Here is a 21,326-nt window from a genome sequence, read left to right as displayed (position 1 = left end):
TACTCAGGAGAAAGACTGAGCACTCACCAGCCATGGAGGAGGGGTTTTAGACTGGGGTGTCCAGAGCTACTCCTAAGGCACTTTCAAGACTGAATGCCATCATTCTGTCATGGGAAACACGACCCCCTCAAAGTACGGAGGCAAGACTTAAACACACAGGCGCACGTGGCCATCCAGCATTCTTCTGCCCAAAGAGGTCTGAATTTCTGACAAGCCTATTACTCTGACAGCCTCAATGCTCGACCTGGCGAAAATCTTCTCAAGGAGGAATGGTCTAAAAAGGCTCTCTCACAAAGGCCATCCTTCCAGCATAGAACAACAGTCTTCCAGCTTCTTCCTGCGGATAGTTCTTCCTCCCTCCGCATCCTGTCAGAAATGAGGGTGGGCCCCCCCAGGGGGGGTCATAACACTTTACATAAAAATACCATCAATGTTTGCCCAGTTATATTATCTAAGGAACTGAGAAATTTTGTTTATATTTTAAGATCAGCAAATGCCAAAAATACTAATTTGAATTGAATAACCTTTCCCAGTCTTACATTCGAATGCAGAGAGATCCTATTTAAACACATCCTGCAGAACCTTCTAGATAATCGAAGAGAACATTTATGTTCGGTAGCATTTTAGCATTTAGCATTTTAGCCTTGGGCCTATTTTACTTTCATTCCTTGAAAAAAGTGGTGTGTCCACGCTGGGCGTCAACCTGAAGACCTCGCCTTCCTCTCTTCCTGAGACCGGGGCTTTACTGCCTCGGGGCCCTCAGTGCCTCAGTGTTCTCATCCGTAAAACAGAATGAAGTGTAACTTTGAAGGACATTTTGAGAACGAGACGGGAAGACTTGTGTCTGTTACAGTGTGGGCGGGAGACTCACACTGGTCAGTGTCTCCGGCAGGCTCTGCCCAGCGCATGGTTCTTGAGTCCAGCCACGTGGCCTCACCCAGCAGTCAGCAAAGAGCGCTGCCCTCCCCGACCCAACTCTCTCCTTGGAGCCGGGGTCCGAGCGGTAGTTCTCAACCTCAGCGTCACCAAATGGAAGCTCTCCAGCTCCGCCCAAGAGCCCACAGTGGGGCCTGGCAGTCTCTTCCAGGTGATCCCGCTACCAGCCAGGCTGGAGAGCCATTGCCCTGCTGGGTCATTCTTGAGAGATCACGCTGGTCTCTAAATTCCTTCAACCCCTTTGCACCTTCTCTTAACTCACCTCCAACATCCCTCCAACAGGCTGTGTTTTCTGTGAGTGACTGCAGAAGTTCTCTACCTGAGCCAAATCCTACCCCTGGGTAGGAGAGGGAAAACGTGCTCTCAGGTGGCGGGGGTCACTAAAAGCACCCCAACCCTTGACGAGGCTTGTCTCATGTCTTCTGTAGGGGTAGGAGATCTCTCTGCTTCCCCACTGCATCTTCCCTGACCGTCCCCGGCTTCTGTTGGCTTAAGCTCAACGTCCACTGGTATAGGAAGGATCGTGGGCCACTCCCGCCCATCAAAGGCGCTATGGGCATCCCATTGTTTAAATTTTCACAGAAAACCCTCCTTATGTTCTTAGAATAAAATCCTAGACGTTTACTGCTGGCGGGACTGAGGTAGGTGTATTGAGGCAGGTGAAGTCAGATCGCTAAAATATTCCAGTAAGTTGGGAACTCTGACTCTGGAAAACAGTCTTTCACATTTCTCAACGAAGAAGGCTTTGAGTCAAAGAGTTTCTGGTTTCCCTCTTCCACTGTCAGTGGAGTAAACCTCGAAGACTTTCTAAGAGTCTCCATCCTCCTTGGTCACGGGACCATCCTAGATCACACGTTCGGGAGTCTGTCTCCCCCTGTCGCTAGCTGTACGGCAGATGCCCGAGATTCAGCCGGTTCCAGGGTGCATTGGTGCCAGCCAGCCATCCTCGTTCATGCTGTGTTCTTGGTTAAACATGGAGGCAGGAGTGGAAGAAGGTTTCCTGGGGGACCCCCGCGGAGGTCGCTGACGCTGCTGTTTGCTTTGCAGGAATGTTAGCTCAGCCGGAGAGGAGGCCCGCAGGAGGATGCGGGAATGTGACGGGCTCACAGACGCGCTGCTCTACGTGATCCAGTCCGCGCTGGGGAGCAGCGAGATCGACAGCAAGGTTTGTTGTGTTTGCATAGATTGAACATCTTAGAGACTAAAGATGCCCAAGGGACTAAGCAATGGCTAACAACAGCGGAGAGCTAATGCTGTGCTTAATGCCTTCACTCTCCCCATAGGAATCCAGCGTTTTCTGGATGACTTCTAATCCTAGCCTAGAATTAGACACCTACATCTCAATTAATAATGAATAGGAGCATGGATTGTTCTGAGCTCCTCCAACCAGATGAGTGTGTAAACATTTGCACACCACATTATCCACTGTGTAAAAGCTTCCAGTTTTAGTTTATAAAGTCTGCTTTCAAGAGACAGGAATATTAAAATTACCTGAGCTTTGAATAATTCTGTATTCTTACAAGTTAGCTTTTTACAAATGTTAATTGTATCGAATGCCATTTTAGAAATGCCTTAAGACTGAAGAACCTTGGTCACAATCTAAGTGAATAGGAATGTCCACATGTTCACGCAGCATCTAGTCAGTGTTTCAGGTCAGAAAGCAGAATAGAACTGGGTGGGCTTTTGCGCTGTGGGAGGTCACTTTGTTTTGCCTTCATTTGCCTTTTGTTTGGTTTTGATTCGATCTAAAATCGTCAGGATTAACATCCTGATATAAACGCAGACTTTACTGATGCTTTTTAAGTGACCCATGCGATACATACGAAACCTCAATGAGAATTTCTCCAGAGCCACATTTTGGCATTTGGGACCAAGTTATTCCATGTTGTGGGGCCGGCTGTGCATTGTAAGAAGTTGAGCAACAACCTTGGTTCTCCCCGCTGGATGCCAATCGCATCTCCCTTCCCGGCGATGTCAAACAAAAGTGTTTCCGACCATTGCCCAGTGTCCCCCAGGGGAACAGAACTCGTCCTGGTGTAAACCCCCAGCCATGTGCCTAGACGCCGTCACAGCCCTCTGACTTGGAGGGTCCCCCTCTGCTCTCAGATTTGCGTTCCTTTAAAAGTTCATCACGTGATTTGTTGTGTGTCCTCGACTGAGAGCCCACGTCGGTAGATTAGCTACAGTTTTGAAATGGACTCTGATCAGGAAGACGATGAAACGTGATTAAGTTACAAAGTCAGGTAAAGAACAGGTAAGAGTGGTTTTATCCCCTACGTTACCAACGGGGGCATGGGGAAAGACTTCCCAGTTCTCCACCTTGCCTGCACGGTGGAATGGCTGAGAAATTGAGACAATTGCTGATAGCCGAGCCCTCCTCCCTGTCATTGTGGGTGCACACACCTTCTGGAACCCCAGTCCTCTGAGTACTAGTCTGCTGCAGTTATGAACGCGGTCTGTCATCCGGTCACCACCGTCGAGTTACACGGGCATCTGTGAACTGACTGCAAGTGTTACCGGTTTCTGAAGACAGAACATGAAGCACTAAAATTTAATCAACCCCTCTTGTAAATACCCTTTATAGCCATTTTAGAACTTTTAATATCGCTGATAAGAAAGTTAAGTCCCTAAAAAAACTTGACCAGTCGAGATATCTTGAGTATTTACAGATGCTTGTTAACATAATAGACCAAAGATCTTTAAACGAGCTGCAGGAGGTAATTCAGGAAGGCTGCCATGTCCAGGATCTCCACATTCAGAACAGTAAAGACTTCAGCATCGGGATCCGAAGCCTCCTACTGGGATGGATACAAAGAGAGCTTTAAGACTGGACCTTGGGGTTGAAAATAAAATCGGACTCCACAGCCTCTTGCCTTGGCCAGGTGCCCAGGCCAACACTGGTGGGAAGGTAGCCTTCGGAAGCATGGTCCCTAAACAAAGTGCTGGGAATCCCCACGCCTCTTTTCTGATGTGGTAGACGGCTAGACCCCTGGAGCCCCTGGGAGACCCCCTCATTTAATGTCCACGTTGTATTCAAAGGAGGAACCTGGAATCTCTTGGAGTGTTGAGGGCGGCAGGGAGAAGACACGGTGATTTCTGATGAAGCTGCAGGAGACCCAGGCTTGTGTGGGTGTGTCACCTCCCGCTCGTGCTCACTGGGGACTGTCCCCAGGTACCCCCAACTTCAGGATGAAGAGGATCGTTACAGCTTCTGAATGGACCAGAAGTCCCAAGTGACTTAGTAGTGACTTTCTGGCCAGAACGTTCCATGAAGGTCTAACATATTATGGTCCCCCAGTGTCCCACCTGGCCCTCTGCCTGGTCCCATATTAGCTTTTACAAGGACAAGGTAGAGGAGGAAGGAGCACACATTCTCTTAAAGGCCAGTGTTAAAGGGCCTAGAATCCATGCAAACTCAGCTCAGCGCCTGTAATTGGGACTGTTTGCTGAATGGGTCACCCTACCGTAGCGCAATCCACAGACAACTTCCAAATCAGCCCTTTGTGATAGAAAATAAGGAGTCGAAATGATGCTTGTGTCCCAGAGGAGCGGCTAAAAGCACTGGGGACAGCAATGGATGTCCAAAGCAGAGCCACCAGGGGCCGTGTGCCTTCTCCTGGTGTCCCAGAGAAGGGCGGTAGCCGCCTTGCTTCTCTGTGCTCTTTCCCCACTCCCGTAGAGAGAAGAGCTTGAGTGGGTGACCCTTCCACGGCAGGCCTGGCTAGAGAGAGCAGCTCAGGCCCGGCGACTCCCTCGCCCCTCCCGTCCTCTCCTCTGCACCCCCTTCCCTCCGCCACTCCCACTTCTCCCCCTCCAGCTTCTCCCACATGGCCCCCAGCCACAGGTAGATTATAAAGCATTTCTGGAAATGGCTGTGGATGTGTTCCCGGGTAGTCATTTGTTAAACAGAGGCACGGAGATGCCCCCGGGGAAGACGAACAGCAGGCTGAGAAAGAAGTTGATTCTCCCAAGTCTTTGATGTTAGAAAAATCAGTTTGAGCTGATTTAAAAATCGTTCTGACTTAGGCCATAACATTTTCCTTTCAGGGAGAGACTTTTCTCTCTTTCATGCATCGTCCTGTGTTCACCTGCTTTCATGCCGGTTCCTTTTTTGATGCTGAGAGGATGCTTGAAATAGAAAATCAAGTTGACTCAAGGCCTGTGGGATTAGCTGCCGTGAAACCTTGAAAAGCTGACAAGACAGATCTGGAATGGCAAAGGCTCCAGAGACAGATCCTGGAAACCAGTTTTCCTGGTTGATTGTCCTGCCCCCAGTAGCCAAGGCAAACACACAGATTGGCCCAGATTCCTGTCCTGGGAGGAGAGCATTGTGGCACCCCCCACCTAGGCTGGACCCAGGACCAGACAGAGGTGGTCCTCTGGGCCAGCGGCCTCGTCCCCTTGACCTGTGAAACGGAGCCATGCTCTCTGTCTCACTTGCTGCTGCACACAGCAGAAGCCTGAGAAGCCATAACCAAACTGGCAAGCTTTTAAATAAAACTTAGCTCCGTTCAATTTCTTTCCCCATTGGGACTTTTTAAAAATTGGGTGTATTTTTACTCTTCCCACCGTTCATCAATTGTGGGACAAAGGTCAAAAGGTTGGTCCGAAGTTTATGTGTGAAGCCTCGCCTCCCATGTGATGGCATTTCAGAGGGTCTTTGGAAGGACCTGGAGGCACAGAGAGATTAAGCACTTGGCCCCAAGGTCACATAGCTCCTGAAACAGCAGAGCCAGGCCTCAAACCTAGACTCGTGGGCCCTGGTCCTATGTTCTAGATTTGCCAACAGGGCCGTCTAGACCACTGTTTGTGGTCTGAGGGCTCATATGGTGTTTACTGTGGGCCAGGAGCACTTCTCAGTATGTACACACTGGGTTGGTTTCCTGTTGCTGCTCTAGCAAGTTGCCAGAAACATGGTGGCTTAAAACAACCCAAACTGATTATCTTACTGTTTTATGGCTCAGGAGTCCCCAGTGGGTCTTGCTGGGCTAAAACCAATATGTTGCTAGGGCTGCATTCCTTCTGGAAGCTCAGGGGAGAATCCGTTCTCTCGTCTTCTCCCACTTCTAGAGGCGCCCACAATTCCTTGGCTGTGACTGTGGTCCCTTCTGCCATCTTCAAATCCCGCAAGGAGAGGTCACACCTTCTCCCACCACTTCACCGCACTTCCTCGGCCACCCTCTCTCATGTATAGGACCCTCAGGGGCCCACCAGGATAATCCAGGACAGTCTCCCCAACAGAAGGTCAGCGGGTGAACAGCCACCATTCTGTCTGCAGCCTCCATTCCTCCTGGCCACAAAACCCAGCCTTTTCACAGCTCACAGACATGGATATGGACCCTAGGGGCAGGGGGCACTGTTCATTCATTCTCAGGCTCCCCTGGTCCACACAGCAAGCCAAGACACGGGTGCTCTTATGACCATCTTACAGAGGAAGTTACTGTGTCCAATGATGGGTATATTGTCCAAGTCACACAGCCAACGGATGGAGATCAAGGGCCTTACAGGTGTCCAGCCCCACAGCGTGTGTCCTCAAGCACAGGGTGAGCCCCATACTAAGAGAGCAGGAGCTCCAGCCATCTCCAAACAAAGCAGGAGCATGGAAACGTTCATGCCCCCGGTGATCCTGGCACTCAGTGCCTGGGACCCCACAGCTTTATATCCGTATCTCCTTTTACTCCCAGAAAGCACCCTAGTGGGTGGGAAATACTAGGGTCTCCCTCCCCGAGCTGACGGGCATGTGAGTATGCCATCTGAGCCCCAGTCCCAGGGGGGAGCGGGGCATGCGTGCACCATATCTGGGACCTCTCCCATGTTGTGGATTCTTAACTGCTCACCGGTGAACTCCAGTCAGCAATGACAGCTGTTTATAAAAGTAACTAGCAGGGATAAGAAAAGCTTTTCAGGACCTTCTCAGGCTTCTCTCAATTCTTTCCACCGTCGCTGTCAAGGGAGCCTGCAGGAGTCAGGAGCTTAATGTCTCCAGAAAGAATCAGGGATGTGGAAATGACTGCTTTCCTGGGTAGAGGAGTGCTGGTTAGTTTTTATTCATTCCTCCTTTGTTTCTTTTCCTTTTTTTTTTCTTTTTCTTTTTTTGGGTTCTCCAGACCGTTGAAAACTGTGTGTGCATTTTAAGGAACCTGTCGTACCGGCTGGCAGCAGAAACGTCTCAGGGACAGCACATGGGCACGGATGAGCTGGACGGGCTGCTCTGTGGGGAGGCCAATGGCAAAGACACGGAGAGTTCCGGGTGCTGGGGCAAGAAGAAGAAGAAAAAGAAATCCCAAGATCAGGTAATGCCGGTGGCTCGCCGCGGCGCGCAGTGACCCCTTCCCTAATGACAGCGTTACTGTTTCTCCCACTCGGACAGATACGGGGCTCTGTACTTCCCACACGAGGTAAAATCACACGCGCATCTGCACAGTTTTCCTGTGGGGCTCTCATGGTTCAGATGGGGGAGCATCACGCGCCGCCCCCATGTCCTGCAGCCCAGCCCAGACAGGAACTTCGAAAAAGTCTCACGAGTCCCAGGCAGGCTCTAAGATCCCAGCTTGTAGCGTCTACCCCGGGCACGAGTTCCTCGGTTGTTGGTCCACACACCGATGGAGACCCTGCCAGGGACAGGCGGGGTGCCCGGCCGGTGGTACAGATGCACACAGTCAGTGTGACGTCAGAAGAGAACCTGAGCAGAAATGCACAAAAACCTAACACATTGTTCACTGCGTATTTTGAACCATTTCAGTATGTAACCTTGCACTTAATGTTATAAGTGGGGGAGCTCAGAATCACAATTCTCCAACAGAATGACATTAGGAGCTAGGCCTTGGGGCGCAATTCTGATAAATTCACAAAGCTGTCCAGCTGGAGAGATCTCTTCAAAACGGATGGACTTCACCTCGAGCTGCTGTAAATAGGCTGCTTGCAGTGCAGTAAAGGCCAGCAGGCAGCCGCTCTTAGCCTTAGCAGAATCATGACAGCCTCTAGTCCTTACCCTGGGAGCCTCTGGAAGGCAGAAGCTTTCACCCAGTGGCCCCCCAGGTAAAGGAATAGTATGAGTAGTAGCTGCCGGCCCCGAACTCCAGCTACGGAGGTTGTCCCGTCTTACTGTGGCCTGGACAGTGGGGTCACTGGTCCAACCTTCCTGGACATATGACCATGTGTTCAACCTTCCCCTGGACACTAAAGATCCTACCGACCCAAGATATGACTCTCCTCAGGAATCGACAAATAAGAAAGCAGGACAGAACTCACAACACTCTGTCCTGGCAGGTTTTTAATTCAACATAAATATGCAGACGTATCTGTTCAGATCACAGCACATAATTTTTCAAAGTATGTTCAAAATCATTTTGCTCTGAGGAAGGATTAGGGAAGCTATCTTGTTTGGAGTAAGGATTCGTAGGAATCCATTCTTAAATATAACTTGAATGCATCCGTGTTTGCATTTTTTAGGCTATAGTCCTCTTGCTGTTTGTGGCCCCTGAGGGCTCCTCCAGGAACATCTACAACTTTTAGAACTGTATGTTCCAGCATAAACACAGCTTTAATTTAAAAAATACATATTCCATTTGCCTTTCTGATAGTCACCATCCAGTCTGAGAAGCTCCCAACCCTGCTTTCTCTCCCGTTATGGATCAGTGCTGTGTGTCCACTGTCTCCCTGAGTCTTCTGAAAGGATTGAGCCGTAGTTCCTAATTCAGCCACTTAAAAACCTCCCATCAGGTGAATGCAATGGTTAACAAGCAGGTATTTATTGAATGTCTACTATGTGCCAGGCATTGTACCAAATAATGTCAGATACCTCAGTCTTCCTTCCTGGCACTACCCAGACCGTGATGGCTTCTGAACTTTTTCAATATCAGAGAAGTGATACATGGCCTAACAAAGGTATAATGGGTCCTTCTCACAGTTTCCTGCTGCACTACTATATCCCAGAGGGCTCTGACCCTTCACTGCTTCGTCCCAGAAAGTGAATGAGCAGAATAAACACTGAAAATAGCATATGGGTAGGGATGTGGTTCTTCCCCCTCTGTCCAGTGATCATAAGCCCCCAGGGTCTCACCCACCTCCTACAGACTCAGAATCTCCAGGACAGGCCCAGGTAACTTTGGCAGGCAGATTTGGGAAATTGTACTAAAATGTTAGCCCTGGTTTTAAAAAAACAAAAGCAAAACTTTAAACTGAGCTTGAGTTCACGGTTTTCTCTCCAGTCTATTGTTTGAACTTTAAGGACCGTCCTTCCAAGGACCCCCACACCAGTCATTGGTGTCACATCAGTAAAATTCGGCCCCAAACACCCAGCCCTTTCTCCAACACTGGCAAGGTGTGCTCACACAGCCTGAAGCCCTTCAAGTGACAGGTGGGATTAGGTATTGATTGGGTCCAGAGAAGTCAGGAGTCAGAAGAGAATATTCATGGACATCCCTCCAAAAGATAGCCCTCCTTCCAAGCTGGTTAGCTGCTTCCATAGAATCTTACAATGAGCAACTTCCCACCTTAGAATGTTGTATTTTGAGCCATATTTTATGACATCGATGAGCTATTTTCTAAGTTGAGTAAGATGAAGAGATTAATGCAGTTTTATTATTTTTGCCAAAAGTCTAAGTGAAGATTTATAAGGGTCGTTAATCCCATCTTTTTCTCATGATATTCTTTTAAGGAAACAAAAAGGATCTCTTAGAAAGTTCTGCCAAAACAACCACTTTTAAATACAGTAGAATATTGTTGTTTATAAGGAAACTTCAAACTTATGGTTTCAGTCAAGTGATAGTTTTGTAAAGGACTAAACTGTGCTCTAATATAATACAAACATATCTTTCTGAAAAATTTTAATGTAAACAGATAGGAGCTATGTCTGTTTGCAAGTCATTTCATGTCGGTCAAGTTCAGTATATTTAAAAAGAGTCAAGAGTAAAAAGCATTTGCATTTAAAACCGATGGAAGGGAGGTAGCACGGACTGGTCTGGAGATGGGGAGGAGAGCACTGGACATGGAGGACTGAGATAGGGTGACACCGGCACACCGCTTGGCCTCCCCGCACTGGTCCCCGGAGAGAACTAAATCTAGATGGCGCCACTTGCTGGGAAGGATGGGCACTTGCTCCAGCCTGAGGTCTCAGCAGGGAGAATGTGCTCTGCACTTCGGGAACGCAGGTGGCCATTCCAAATAGTCTAAAGAAATTAAAGGTCAGTTCTCTCAAGTGAGAGGAGGAACCAAGGCCCTGATTCATCACTGTGAACAGGTTGCAGCAAGGTGAGAAATGGAAATGTCCCCAGGCCTGTCCTGGACAAAAAGCATCCCCATCTTTGCCTTCAGAGCTTGCAGACCATGTAACTCACCTAGAAGCTTCCAGAAAGTTACAGCTTTCAAGATGGTCAGATATCCATTCTCTGGAGTCTCTGTTGCTCATAAAGTTAGGTTTTCAAAGAATATCTAGTGATTGGAGAGAATTATATATTACAAAGTGAAATGAAGAAAAATAACAGAAAAGCAAGAATATATAGAGAGAGCGATAGTTAGGATGTTGGTAAAACCTGGCCGATTTTGCCATATGTGTGTCACATGCAAGTATAAAATAGGCATATTTTTATATATTTGTATCTGCATATATATGTATGTGTTTCTAGAGAAAGCACAGTAACATCAAAGAGCGAGGATGGTGATTCTCTTTGTACTTGGGCATTTACGAATTTTCTAATAGGGATTACATTTGTAATCTTTTCAAATACCATTTAGAAAATAATATTTTAGAAAACAGGAACTGATTAAGTCAATGTATGCTTATTCATTCTCTTCTCTTAAATTTAAGATGCCCAGACAGAAGTATCCAAGAATGGAGCTCTGTAGGATGAGAGGTTGTCAAGTCCACAACACATACTTCCTAGGACAGAGGAGCCAGAGGTTTTACCAGGAAGTCAAAGTGATAAAAAGCATAATTAGTTTAATGATTGCCTCTGGAGCTTGCAGTATCCCAGAAATTTATGTTGATTCTTACCTTTGGCATTGTTAATTCTATACCTGAGGAAAATGCTGTGAGACTATAAAGGTCAGATTTAGTTACAATAAAAAATCTCAGAGACTTTATCCTTTAGATTCTTAACTAGAATAATTCAAGAAAATACATGATACAAAAATAGGCTTCCTTTATGCTCTTAATTCAAGAAATGGTTACTATTAGGGCACCTGGGTGGCTCAGGCAGTTAAGCATCCAACTCATGATTTCAGCTCAGGTCATGATCTCAGGGTTGTGGGATTGAGCCCAACATGGGGTTCTATGCTCAGTGAGGAGTCTGCTTGTCACTCTCCCTCCCTCCTCGTGTGGGCTTGCTCTCTCTCTCTCAAATAAATATATAAAATATTCTTTTTAAAGAAAGAAATGGTTGCTATCGAATCATCCTGGAACCATCTGACTACGAGCCCCCAAGTGTAGAAGGATTTAACATTTTTGGGCATCGTATTCTGATCCAAAATGGCTTTGCAAATTTATTAATTTCTGACTCTGTATTCAGTGCCTGTTGCCAAATTATAGGAAATTGCTTGTCTCCCTAGCCCTTTTCAGGCTGACAGCACGCCCACCCCACCAAACCATCTACACGTCACATGCCAAGAGGCACATCTCACCTGTCAGGGTCTCCACTGCCTTCTAGCAGGGCTCCGTGCCAGGCACTGGGCACAGCAGGGACGGGGACAGCATTACGAAGATTGGGGTCCAGGGAAATGCAAGTAGACAAAATTGCTACATTTACTTTTCCATCTTTTGTAGAAGTAAGCATCTTTTGTTTCTCTATTTGGCATATGGCCAAGGTTCCTAGGATGATATCCTGGGATTGGTGGTACTCAGAGTGGATTCAGGGTCAAGAGCAGACCCGAGCCTTCAAGACCCACTCAGTGTGAACTTGACAGTGCAGAGGAACTGCTGAGAAAAAAGAAAAAACAAAGTAAGACAAATAAGATGTACTAGAACCTAGAACTTCTCCTTTCTGCTTGAGTATCACTTCTGAATGTTGTAGTTCGTGTGGATATATGTGTCTCCATGTGGGTGAGGACATAAACCTGTCAGAATTCGAAGATGACTCTGACCTGGTATTTTTCTATGGTTGACTTTGGCTCTCCTGATAATCTTTGTTTCACAGTTTAGTGAGTTGTGCTCAATTTAAGAGTAAGTATTATTGCTGTTTCCACCTCTTGCTTACATTGTGGGTGCCAAACACATGAAACAGCAGGAAGTTCCATTTATCATATCACCATGATATTTTAGACGCAAAAGCATAGTAATGTATTCTGCACAACACCTTTAATACCCTCTTATTTTTTCCATGATAATGGACATGTCTTGGCAGAACTGCCAGGGCTGTCCACCTGCATGCTTTCCTGGCCTGTCCTTTGTCCCACAGACCAGCCTCTGAGCTTTTGTACATGCTTTTCCTCTTTCTGGCCTTCTACTCTTTTCTTCTACTACTTGGAAGATAATCCTCTAAGACCAAATAAAACATCACCTCCATCTGTCCAAGACTTCTTCCAAGTAAAGAGTTACTCATCCTCTAATCATTCACCTGGTTTTATTGAACTTACCCTTTAGTGCTGATCTGCTCTAGTAGCTGACTCCCACGGAGAAAGGATCTGCTGAGGGGAGGGACTGGGTGAGTCTCGATTCTATCATTGACCTCTAGCCCAACACCCAGAATGAGCTATGCTGAGTGACACTTAGTTTTGGGTTCACGGCACCCTCTACCTTTTGCTGGGGAGGTGTTTCGAGTAGAAGTCCACAGCTGTGACTTGTTCCAACCTCGTCCGTTTCTTTCTTGATGACGCTTTACCTCCAGGAGCCACTGTGGGCCCAGAATGTTCTGTAGACCTTCTCTTTTCCATTTGTGGTTCAAACTGTTACCCAGGTTCTCATACAGTGCTGCATCTTATTATGTTAGTCACCTTGCTGCCTCTAGAAGGACCACCACACATAACAAGCATTCTGTATCATGACAGTCATTTGAGGACTTGGGATTCATGTGTGTCCAGGTGCATCTCAAGGTTCTCCTGGAGAAATAATACTTCCGACTGTGCCTTGTTCTGAAGGTGTTAGTGCATGACACCTAAATCGTATTAGATGCCATGAAATTCCATTGCCCGAAAGGTTTCCTCCCAGAACTTTGTATCTGGTATCACTTGTGCGTGAGCATCCTATGGATGCTGTTGGCCCAGAAACCAGACCCCGACACTCAACAGTGATCAGTATCCCAAGGCACACATGTGAATTTTCTTGCTGGTTTGAATCACACTGGAGATTAGAATTTTAAAGTTTCTCCTTATTTTGGACAAAATGGATGTTAATTATAAGCAAATATAAGCATGCGTGTAAATGCACAAATATAGAACATGAAAATTATATATGAGTAAAATAGCAATAAGCTGTAAGAGGAAAGGAATACGCAAACCTCTACCACCCCCTCCTAGATAGAGCCACAATTGCGATTTGTACCAGGCAGATATCCTTTCCCATCTTCTCTCTCCATATTTATGCACAGCTTTGCTTAACCCTTCAAAGTACAGGTTGACTACATTGATCTGAGTATGGATTAGGGCGCATGTCAGACAGCCAAAATCTTAGAGTTGCTAAGTGTCCTGAGAGTAGATAAGTGTCCTTCCCGCTAATGTGAAGGTCGATGGCAGCCCTGATCTGTGGTCTTCAGTGGCTCTAAGATCTAGAGTATTCTCCTCTTTGGGATAATTCCTCCTTCTGATGGTCCACGATGGTTTTTCACGTCCATTGACCAGGAGCAGGAAAGGCATAAAGAAGATAGGGTAGGGGGAAGTGTCCTTTTCCGCACCTTTCCCCTTCCCACTGTGCAAAGGAGCAGGAAGTGTAGCATATTTGTTGCCCCACCATGACCCCAGGGCGTTCTCTTAACTAAGGGGAAAGGGGATGCAGTCGCATGCCCCGGAGTGCAGCAAGAGCTCTCTGTCCCTGGAAGGGGAAATCCTTTATTACTGAATTTATTGAAAGTCGTCTGTGCATGGTAATGAAAAGTTGGCTTTGAGTTATTTCACTGTTGGCAAATTCTCTGCCAACAGGGCAGCCCCTGATTACTTGCCCTCAGTGACCGCCCCCGCCGCCCACCTTGGCACAGCACGGATGGGGAGAACAGGTGTGGGCGTGACACCCACTCGTCTCACTCTGCGTATTGTCATACAAGAGTTTATCCCGTGACTCAGCATGACCTTTCTCCTTGCCAGCAAATTGTCGCCGGCAGAATGGAGAGAGGGCTGCCAGGAATCGCACTGCGGGGGTGTACCGTGATGTGTGAACCACTCCCTGATGATCAGAAAATGCGGTTGCTTCCCAGCTTTAACTCACGTAAACTGTAATAAACTTGCGTAGCTAAATCTCGTGCACACCCTTAATCACTCTTCCAAGATAAATTCTTAAAAGTGAACTCTAGAGACCAAATGAATCTGGGGACGTAAGCCAAACTGTGTCTGAATCACGCCGGGTGGCGGTGACAGCTGATTCAATTTACCGTAATGGATGGATCTGCCCTTCATGGCATTCTTGGTGCTTTCTAAGTTCTCATTTCTTAATATCATGGGTTGACTTTCGTCCAGTTTCCATTTTATTAGTAAGCATGCTTTTTCCTTCACTGCTTAATACGACTTCTTCACCAACCATCTGCTTATTTGAGCTGCTGCTCATTCCTCACGGCTGACCTCACTGTGCCTTCATGTCGCCATATGTCGGGAGCTTGGTGACTCAAGACATGAGATTTCATGTCCTCCAAGCAGCAAGTCACACAAGCCAGCAAGGCCACAGCCGTCCATGTTTATGCAGCAACTCTCCTTGGTCTCTGCCCATGGATGAATGAGATTCTCCTCCTGCGCTGCATGTCTCCTCTGAAATACATCCTACCACCTAAAAATGCTGTTCTTCTACTTTGAGTGACTTTGCAGACTTAAAACTGCAACATAGGCTTCCCATTTACTTTCCGTATTGACATTTTACCACTCAGTGCTTCATGCCATTAATAAGTACTTTGTGCCTGCGTGGCTGTGAGGGTTTGCCATTCAACTCTTGATTTGGACGCAGGTCATGGTCTCAGGGTCATGGGATCAAGTCCTGCGTGGAGCTTTGCATTCAGAGGGGAGTTTCCTTGGGATTCTCTCTCTCCCTATCCCTCTGCCCCACCTCCTCCTCTCTCTCTTTCTAGAAGAAATAAATAAATCTTAAAAAAAAATACTCTGTTTTATACTACTAGATCAGGGTTTCTCAGCCTTGTCACTCTTGACATTTTGAACTGAATAAGTCTCAGTTGTGGGGGTGTCCTGTGCATTGTAGGGTTTTATCAGCATTCCTCTACCCATTAGATGCCAGTAGTACCCCTTCTTCCAGCTGTGACAATCCACAATGTCTCAACATTGTCAGTTGTCCCCTTGGATGATAAAATCCTTTCGTGGAGAATTACTGTATTATACTGGCTTTTAGGGATGTATCACCAAAGATATAAACAAAACAAGACTACGGGATTACCCGAGGGGGGCATTGGCATGTCAAGGACAGAGCTCCTTTAAAACGTAAGTAATGGAAAAAATAAGTGAAAGGTAGGTCATGGGGAGATTCCTGAACCAAGCTTCCTGAGATCTAGATGAGAAGTTAGGAACAGAGAGAATTCTAGAGGGCAGTGAGTGGAGGTGCTCAAGGACCCTATGATGCCGAATTCACTTAGTGCTTACCATGATTACTCCTTCATCTGCTCAGGCTGCCATAACAAAGCAGTACAGACTGGGAGGTTTAAACAACAGACATTTATTTCTCCCAGGTCTGGAGGCTGGAAGGCCAAGATGAAGGTGCTCACAGATTTGGTGTCTGTTGAGAGCTGTCTTCCTGTTTCACAGATGACCTTGTCTTGCTGTGCCCTTAAAAGATGGAAATTGAGAAAGCTCTGGTCCCTTCATTTCAAATTTTAGGATACATGCATCTCATATTTACATTTATAGATGGCATATGTCTACTTTGCTGAAAAAGTTGCATATCCCATGACTTCTCATGGATCCTCACTCTAGAAGAAGCTTAGCACTAGAAATTTGCATGTGTGGAATTTTTACCAGCTAAGTCAGATCCTGATGTCACCTGCACCCTGGGGTCCCATTGATGTTGATTTTCCAGGCAATGTAGTGTTGGGCATGCTAACACTCTCTTCGAGAAGACTTCTGGTCTTTTTATAGGTGGTGAAAATCTATTTTTCATGGACAGTTGATAATTCTTTCCCTATTAACTCAGCAAAAGTTGGAAATAATGTACCCAGATAAAGGCCAGATACATTGACTGGCTTTGAAATAACTCTTCATCTCCAGTATCGACATACCAGGGTACCATCAATGTTCTAAAATAACAGAGACTTCCCCTTTGAACTCCATTTCTAAGTGCCATCAAAGATTACCCGTATTCACATCAGTTTTCCTTTTATTTCCTTCAGGTTCTCTCTGTAGCTATTAAGAAAGGACTGTAGTGAAAGGTATTTAAGAGCTACATAGATCACATGTCAGAGCCGAAGAAAATTGTCTACTGATTCAACCAATTATCCTATTTTATTGGGCAGAAGTTAGGAAAGGAGAATAAGATGAGACCCAGCAAATGACACACAGCCGCTTCTTGCTGCTCTTCCAGTCGGCCCTCACGTTCTGTGATGAGCGTGCAAATACCGCTTCTGCCCGACTCCTGCTGTTGAGGGAGCTCACCCTGCAGGAGACGGAAATGTCATCCCCTTGAGTTCTAAGTGCATAGTCTGATTTTTCTGAATATCATCACATCTTTATGTGAACGCCATAGCTTTAAAATCTTAAGGAGATGATAATATAAACAATGGGAAAAGCCCACATGAAATAATTTCCCATTTCCAGGGAGCTGAGTCAGTTATGCATCTGCCTTCAGCTCAGGTCATGATCTCAGGGTCCTGGGATGGAGCCCCACATAGGGCTCCCAGCTCAGCGGGGAGTCTGCTTCTCCCTCTGCCCCGCCCCCCTGCTCATGCGCACATGCGCGCGCACTTGCACTCACTCTCTCTCTCTCAAATAAGTAAGTGTAAAATCTTAAGAAAAAAAAATAAAGAAAGAATTTACTATCTCCTGTTGTGCCAGCAGAAAGATTCAACACCCAAGCTGCTTTCCCTGGCCAAGCCAGCATTAGCCCTGCTTTATCCAGGGTAGTGAGCCCAGCTGCACGCATGAGCAGGGAGCCACGTGACAAGACCGTTCGCATCCCATTCTGTTATTTTCTGTATTTAAAAGGGACCTGCTGGTTTCACGCTTGCGCAGGGGCAAAGACATTTCAGAATGGTTTGAAGTGGCTTGGGCTTAAAGAACAAGCAGATTCCTCCATCTTGAGTGTCCTTGTTACAGAGTTAAAATTGAGGGACACTCTCATAGAAGATGACCTTTTGTGGTATGTCCAACCTCTGTCCATGGGATATTCATTTCTGAGCTTTGGCCTTAAGTTGTATCATAAATGAGAAAAAGAAGACGAGAGTTTTTAATTTTTCTCATGGAAAATAATGAATATAATGAATATATATCATATATATAATGAATATATAATATATATAATGAATATATAATAATAAATAATGAAAATGACTTGTGATAGTTAAGTAACTTTACATTTTCATCATCAACTCTTCCATTTTTATGTTACAAAGATATGAAATAAGCCTATAGTCCAGTAAAATTTTCAGAACCAAGAAACACAGATTTTGAAATATAGCTGTAATTTTTGCATTTATACACAAACACACTCATGCACGTGTATGTACCTACATGAATATCTGCAGGAAGGTTTTGTATATGTCATTTAGACTATATCTTAAGTAACCATTAAGAAACACAAATAAGCAGTTAAATAACTTGATGCTCCTGCCCTGAATTATAAAGAATTATTTTGTGTTACTATGATTTTTCTCAGCAGTGAATGTTGGAGTATTTTTTCTTAACATATAATTTGCTTCATTTCTACCCTCATTATATTTGTTGGCTCCATTTTTCCCAAAAGACAAAGACTATGTGTGATCAAAGATCAGACTCACTATTTTTTTTTTAAAGATTTTATTTATTTATTTGACAGAGAGAGATACAGTGAGAGAGGGAACACAAGCAGGGGAGTGGGAGAGGGAGAAGCAGGCTTGTCACCAAGCAAGGAGCCCCATGCGGAGCTCTATCTGGGGACCCTGGGATCACAACCTGAGCCAAAGGCAGATGCTTAACAACTGAGCTACCCAGGTGCCCCAAGAATCACTATTTTTAAGTAGATCAGAATCACAACATTTTATTTTATTTTTGTAAAGATTTTATTTATTTATTTGACAGAGAGAGAGAGATCACAAGTAGGCAGAGAGCTAGGCAGAGAGAGAGGGGAAGCAGGCTCCCCGCTGAGCAGAGAGCCCAATGTGGGGCTCGATCCCAGGACCCTGAGATCATGACCCAAAACGAAGGCAGAGGCTTAACCCACTGAGCCACCCAGGCGCCCCCAGAATCACAACATTTAAAAAAATAAAAGTGTGGGATGCCTGGGTGGCTCAGTTGGTTAAGCAGCTGCCTTCGGCTCAGGTCATGATCCCAGCGTCCTGGGATCGAGTCCCACATCAGGCTCCTTGCTCCGCAGGGAGCCTGCTTCTCCCTCTGACTCTGCCTTCCACTCTGTCTGCCTATGCTCACTCTCGCTCGCTGTCTCTCTGACAAATAAATAAATAAAATCTTTAAAAATAAATAAATAAAAAAAATAAAAGTGTAACAAAATTTGAAATGTAGAAAAAACAAAAGACATAACCATTTTGTTAAGAAGATTTTATGGTCATACGTGTTTCCCTGGTGCATTTTACGTGGTATAAAGCCCACACCCCTCACTACTCTGCATCCTGCTTTATTCATTTCACTTTTTATCATAATTATTTGTCCGCGTTGCTACAGCGTAGTCTTCATAACTATCATTTTAATGGTCTACTGATACTCCCTTGCTCAATAAGCGATAGTTTTTAAATTATTGGCATTAATTTTTAATTACATGTTCTCCTATTATCCATTAGATCCAATTCAGAGCAAACCGAACTATTAGAACTGCTGTAAGATCTAATTTGTATTTAGCTAGGTCAATGCATCTAATAAACCACAGCAATTTTCTCTTCTGTGTCCATTCTGACAACCGTTTGATGCCTATAATGCAATGATAGAATGCAAAAGCAAACAAAAATAGGTATTTTTTAAGTTATATAAGAATTTATCAGTTGGTATTTAGGTTTAAGAAGTGAGGGTATTTGATTATTAATGTGTACCGTGTTATGCTAGTAGTATGCTAACTGTAAGATACATTGCCTTGTTGTTTAATGCTCTCCATTCTGCCCACCAAAATTAACATATTTCTTCTTCCTTTTATAGAAATGTGCTGGCACCGTTCTTAGAGAACTTATGCATTTATTCTACTGTCAATTACAGTTACTTATGTACACGTTCTACTACATTCCACCTTCCATCATGGGCTCTGGGTGGGCAGGCGTGGATGTCCTGTTTTTGGTCTAGTAAGGCTTTACCCTATCTGCCATAGATGTTCACTAAATGTTATGACACCCTGCTTTTGTTTTTGTCTATATTTACAGAAAACAAAGTTGGGAAGTGTAACAATGTTAAAGGTGTTTACTCTCTTATTTTTCTTCCACCAGTGGGATGGAGTAGGACCTCTTCCAGACTGTGCAGAACCACCAAAAGGGATCCAGATGCTGTGGCACCCATCTATAGTCAAACCCTACCTCACACTGCTCTCTGAGTGCTCAAACGCAGACACGCTGGAAGGGGCAGCAGGCGCCCTGCAGAACTTGGCTGCAGGGAGCTGGAAGGTATGACTAGTTCATTACCGTAAAGAAGAGATCTGGAGTTATAAGCACGTCCTTAGAAAGGATTAGACGTCCAATTTTGAGATGTTCAATTCCAATACAGGCTTTGAGAATGTTAGGGAAAGACCAATTATATTGGACTCTTGGACATAGAAAGGTATCCCTTTTAAAAATTCTCAAGGGCTCAGGGGTCCTTGAAAATCACTACAAAATATAGATGGATAGATGTAAGTATAGTCATTGAAAATGCTGTGATATGCTTTCCATTCTAGGTATGTAGCTGAGCTATTTTGTTTTCAGGGGAGATTGTGACATGTTGATGCTTTTCAAAGCTCTATTGTTGACTGTTACGGGAGCTAATACCCAAGCGTTTTGTATCAAAACCCATGTGAATCCCTATAATGTTGTAGTTGGTCCTGTCCTCAAAGGGAAAGAACCTCTTTCATTTTTAACCCATGGGCTTACAGAGAAGAATAGTATTCCTAGGTCTCTTTGGCCAGAATGTTAAAGCAAATGTACAATGAAGAAGGAGATTGGGAGGGCCTTTTTCTCTGAATTCTTATAAACATGGGTTATCCCTGATTGGTTTTAACAGAAAATTTCCATGACCCTCATTTTGGGTAGAAAAGGATTCACCCTAGCAAAGAATTCTTGAGTTTGGTCACTCGCCATTCCATGAGCTAACTTGTTTTACCACATAAAAAAGTGTAACCATCTAGAATGAGGGCATATGACGAAAATATCAAGAAAGGAAATTATCAAAGGGCCTCTGCCATCCATTTTTCACTCATTTAATTCAAAGCCTGGGGTTTAAGATATACATAAGTCACTATCTAGAGTTCACTTTCTTCATAACAATGTTAATAAGACACCTGGCTGCGGAGAGTTCTCAGCCTAGGACCATGGGCACCGCACATACTGCCCTCAGCATCGTCATGCAACTGTATCCTCCCTTCTTGTTAGAGCTTCCAACATCTGCCTTCAGGTCGCCTCTCACTTATCATTCTGTTTCCACTGCTATGGTCTCAGCTACAGAATTGCCTTCTTTCTGACCTGGGACATCACAGCTCTTGCGGGCCAGCCCTTAACAACTTTTCCCAGGAGCTGGCTGCTGATGTTTGTGTGGGCCCATTCCTTCTTTTGAGAGTCTTAGGAATGAACATCATCATCCCTTTCCTGTCTGCACATAGGTGTCCCTGATGTTGTCCTGAAAGAATTCAGGTTGAGTTAGCCTTGAAGGGAAGGTATCTCTTGCTCTCAATTGGAGAAAAGCTTCAAAAGAAGAATCACATCAGGCAGAATTCCAGAATAGGGCCTTGCAAGACAAGGAGAAAGATAATAATGGGAATCACTTCCTTGAACTAACCCTTAGATCTTCTCTCCCTCTAAATTTAAGAGGCTTTGATTCAAATCACAATTCAAACCCAGTCTCTGCCTTTTCCGATCCCTCTGACCCTGAGCAAATTATAGCACTTCATTGTATCAGATGGGTCCTCTTTAGACAGAAAAGACTGTGGCCACTTCACG

At 45.3% G+C, this 21,326-nt stretch overlaps 1 protein-coding gene across 5 annotated transcripts in view; it reads left to right on the top strand.

Moving 5' to 3' along the window:
• The window catches only part of CTNND2 (catenin delta 2), a 902,904-nt gene that overhangs the window by 772,638 nt on the left and 108,940 nt on the right, over window positions 1-21,326 (top strand). For all 5 annotated transcript variants that reach the window (XM_059416913.1, XM_059416910.1, XM_059416915.1 and 2 more), the window contains 3 exons: window positions 1,984-2,101; window positions 7,044-7,229; window positions 19,629-19,802. In XM_059416913.1, the coding sequence (XP_059272896.1) occupies window positions 1,984-2,101; window positions 7,044-7,229; window positions 19,629-19,802 (478 nt within the window). The remainder of the gene's footprint in view (window positions 1-1,983; window positions 2,102-7,043; window positions 7,230-19,628; window positions 19,803-21,326) is intronic.

The sequence above is a fragment of the Mustela nigripes genome, chromosome 12, assembly GCF_022355385.1.
Source record: "Mustela nigripes isolate SB6536 chromosome 12, MUSNIG.SB6536, whole genome shotgun sequence".
Lineage (NCBI taxonomy): Eukaryota > Metazoa > Chordata > Mammalia > Carnivora > Mustelidae > Mustela > Mustela nigripes.
The sequence above is the reverse complement of the archived record's forward strand: the minus strand, read 5'-3'. Positions and strand labels throughout refer to the sequence as shown.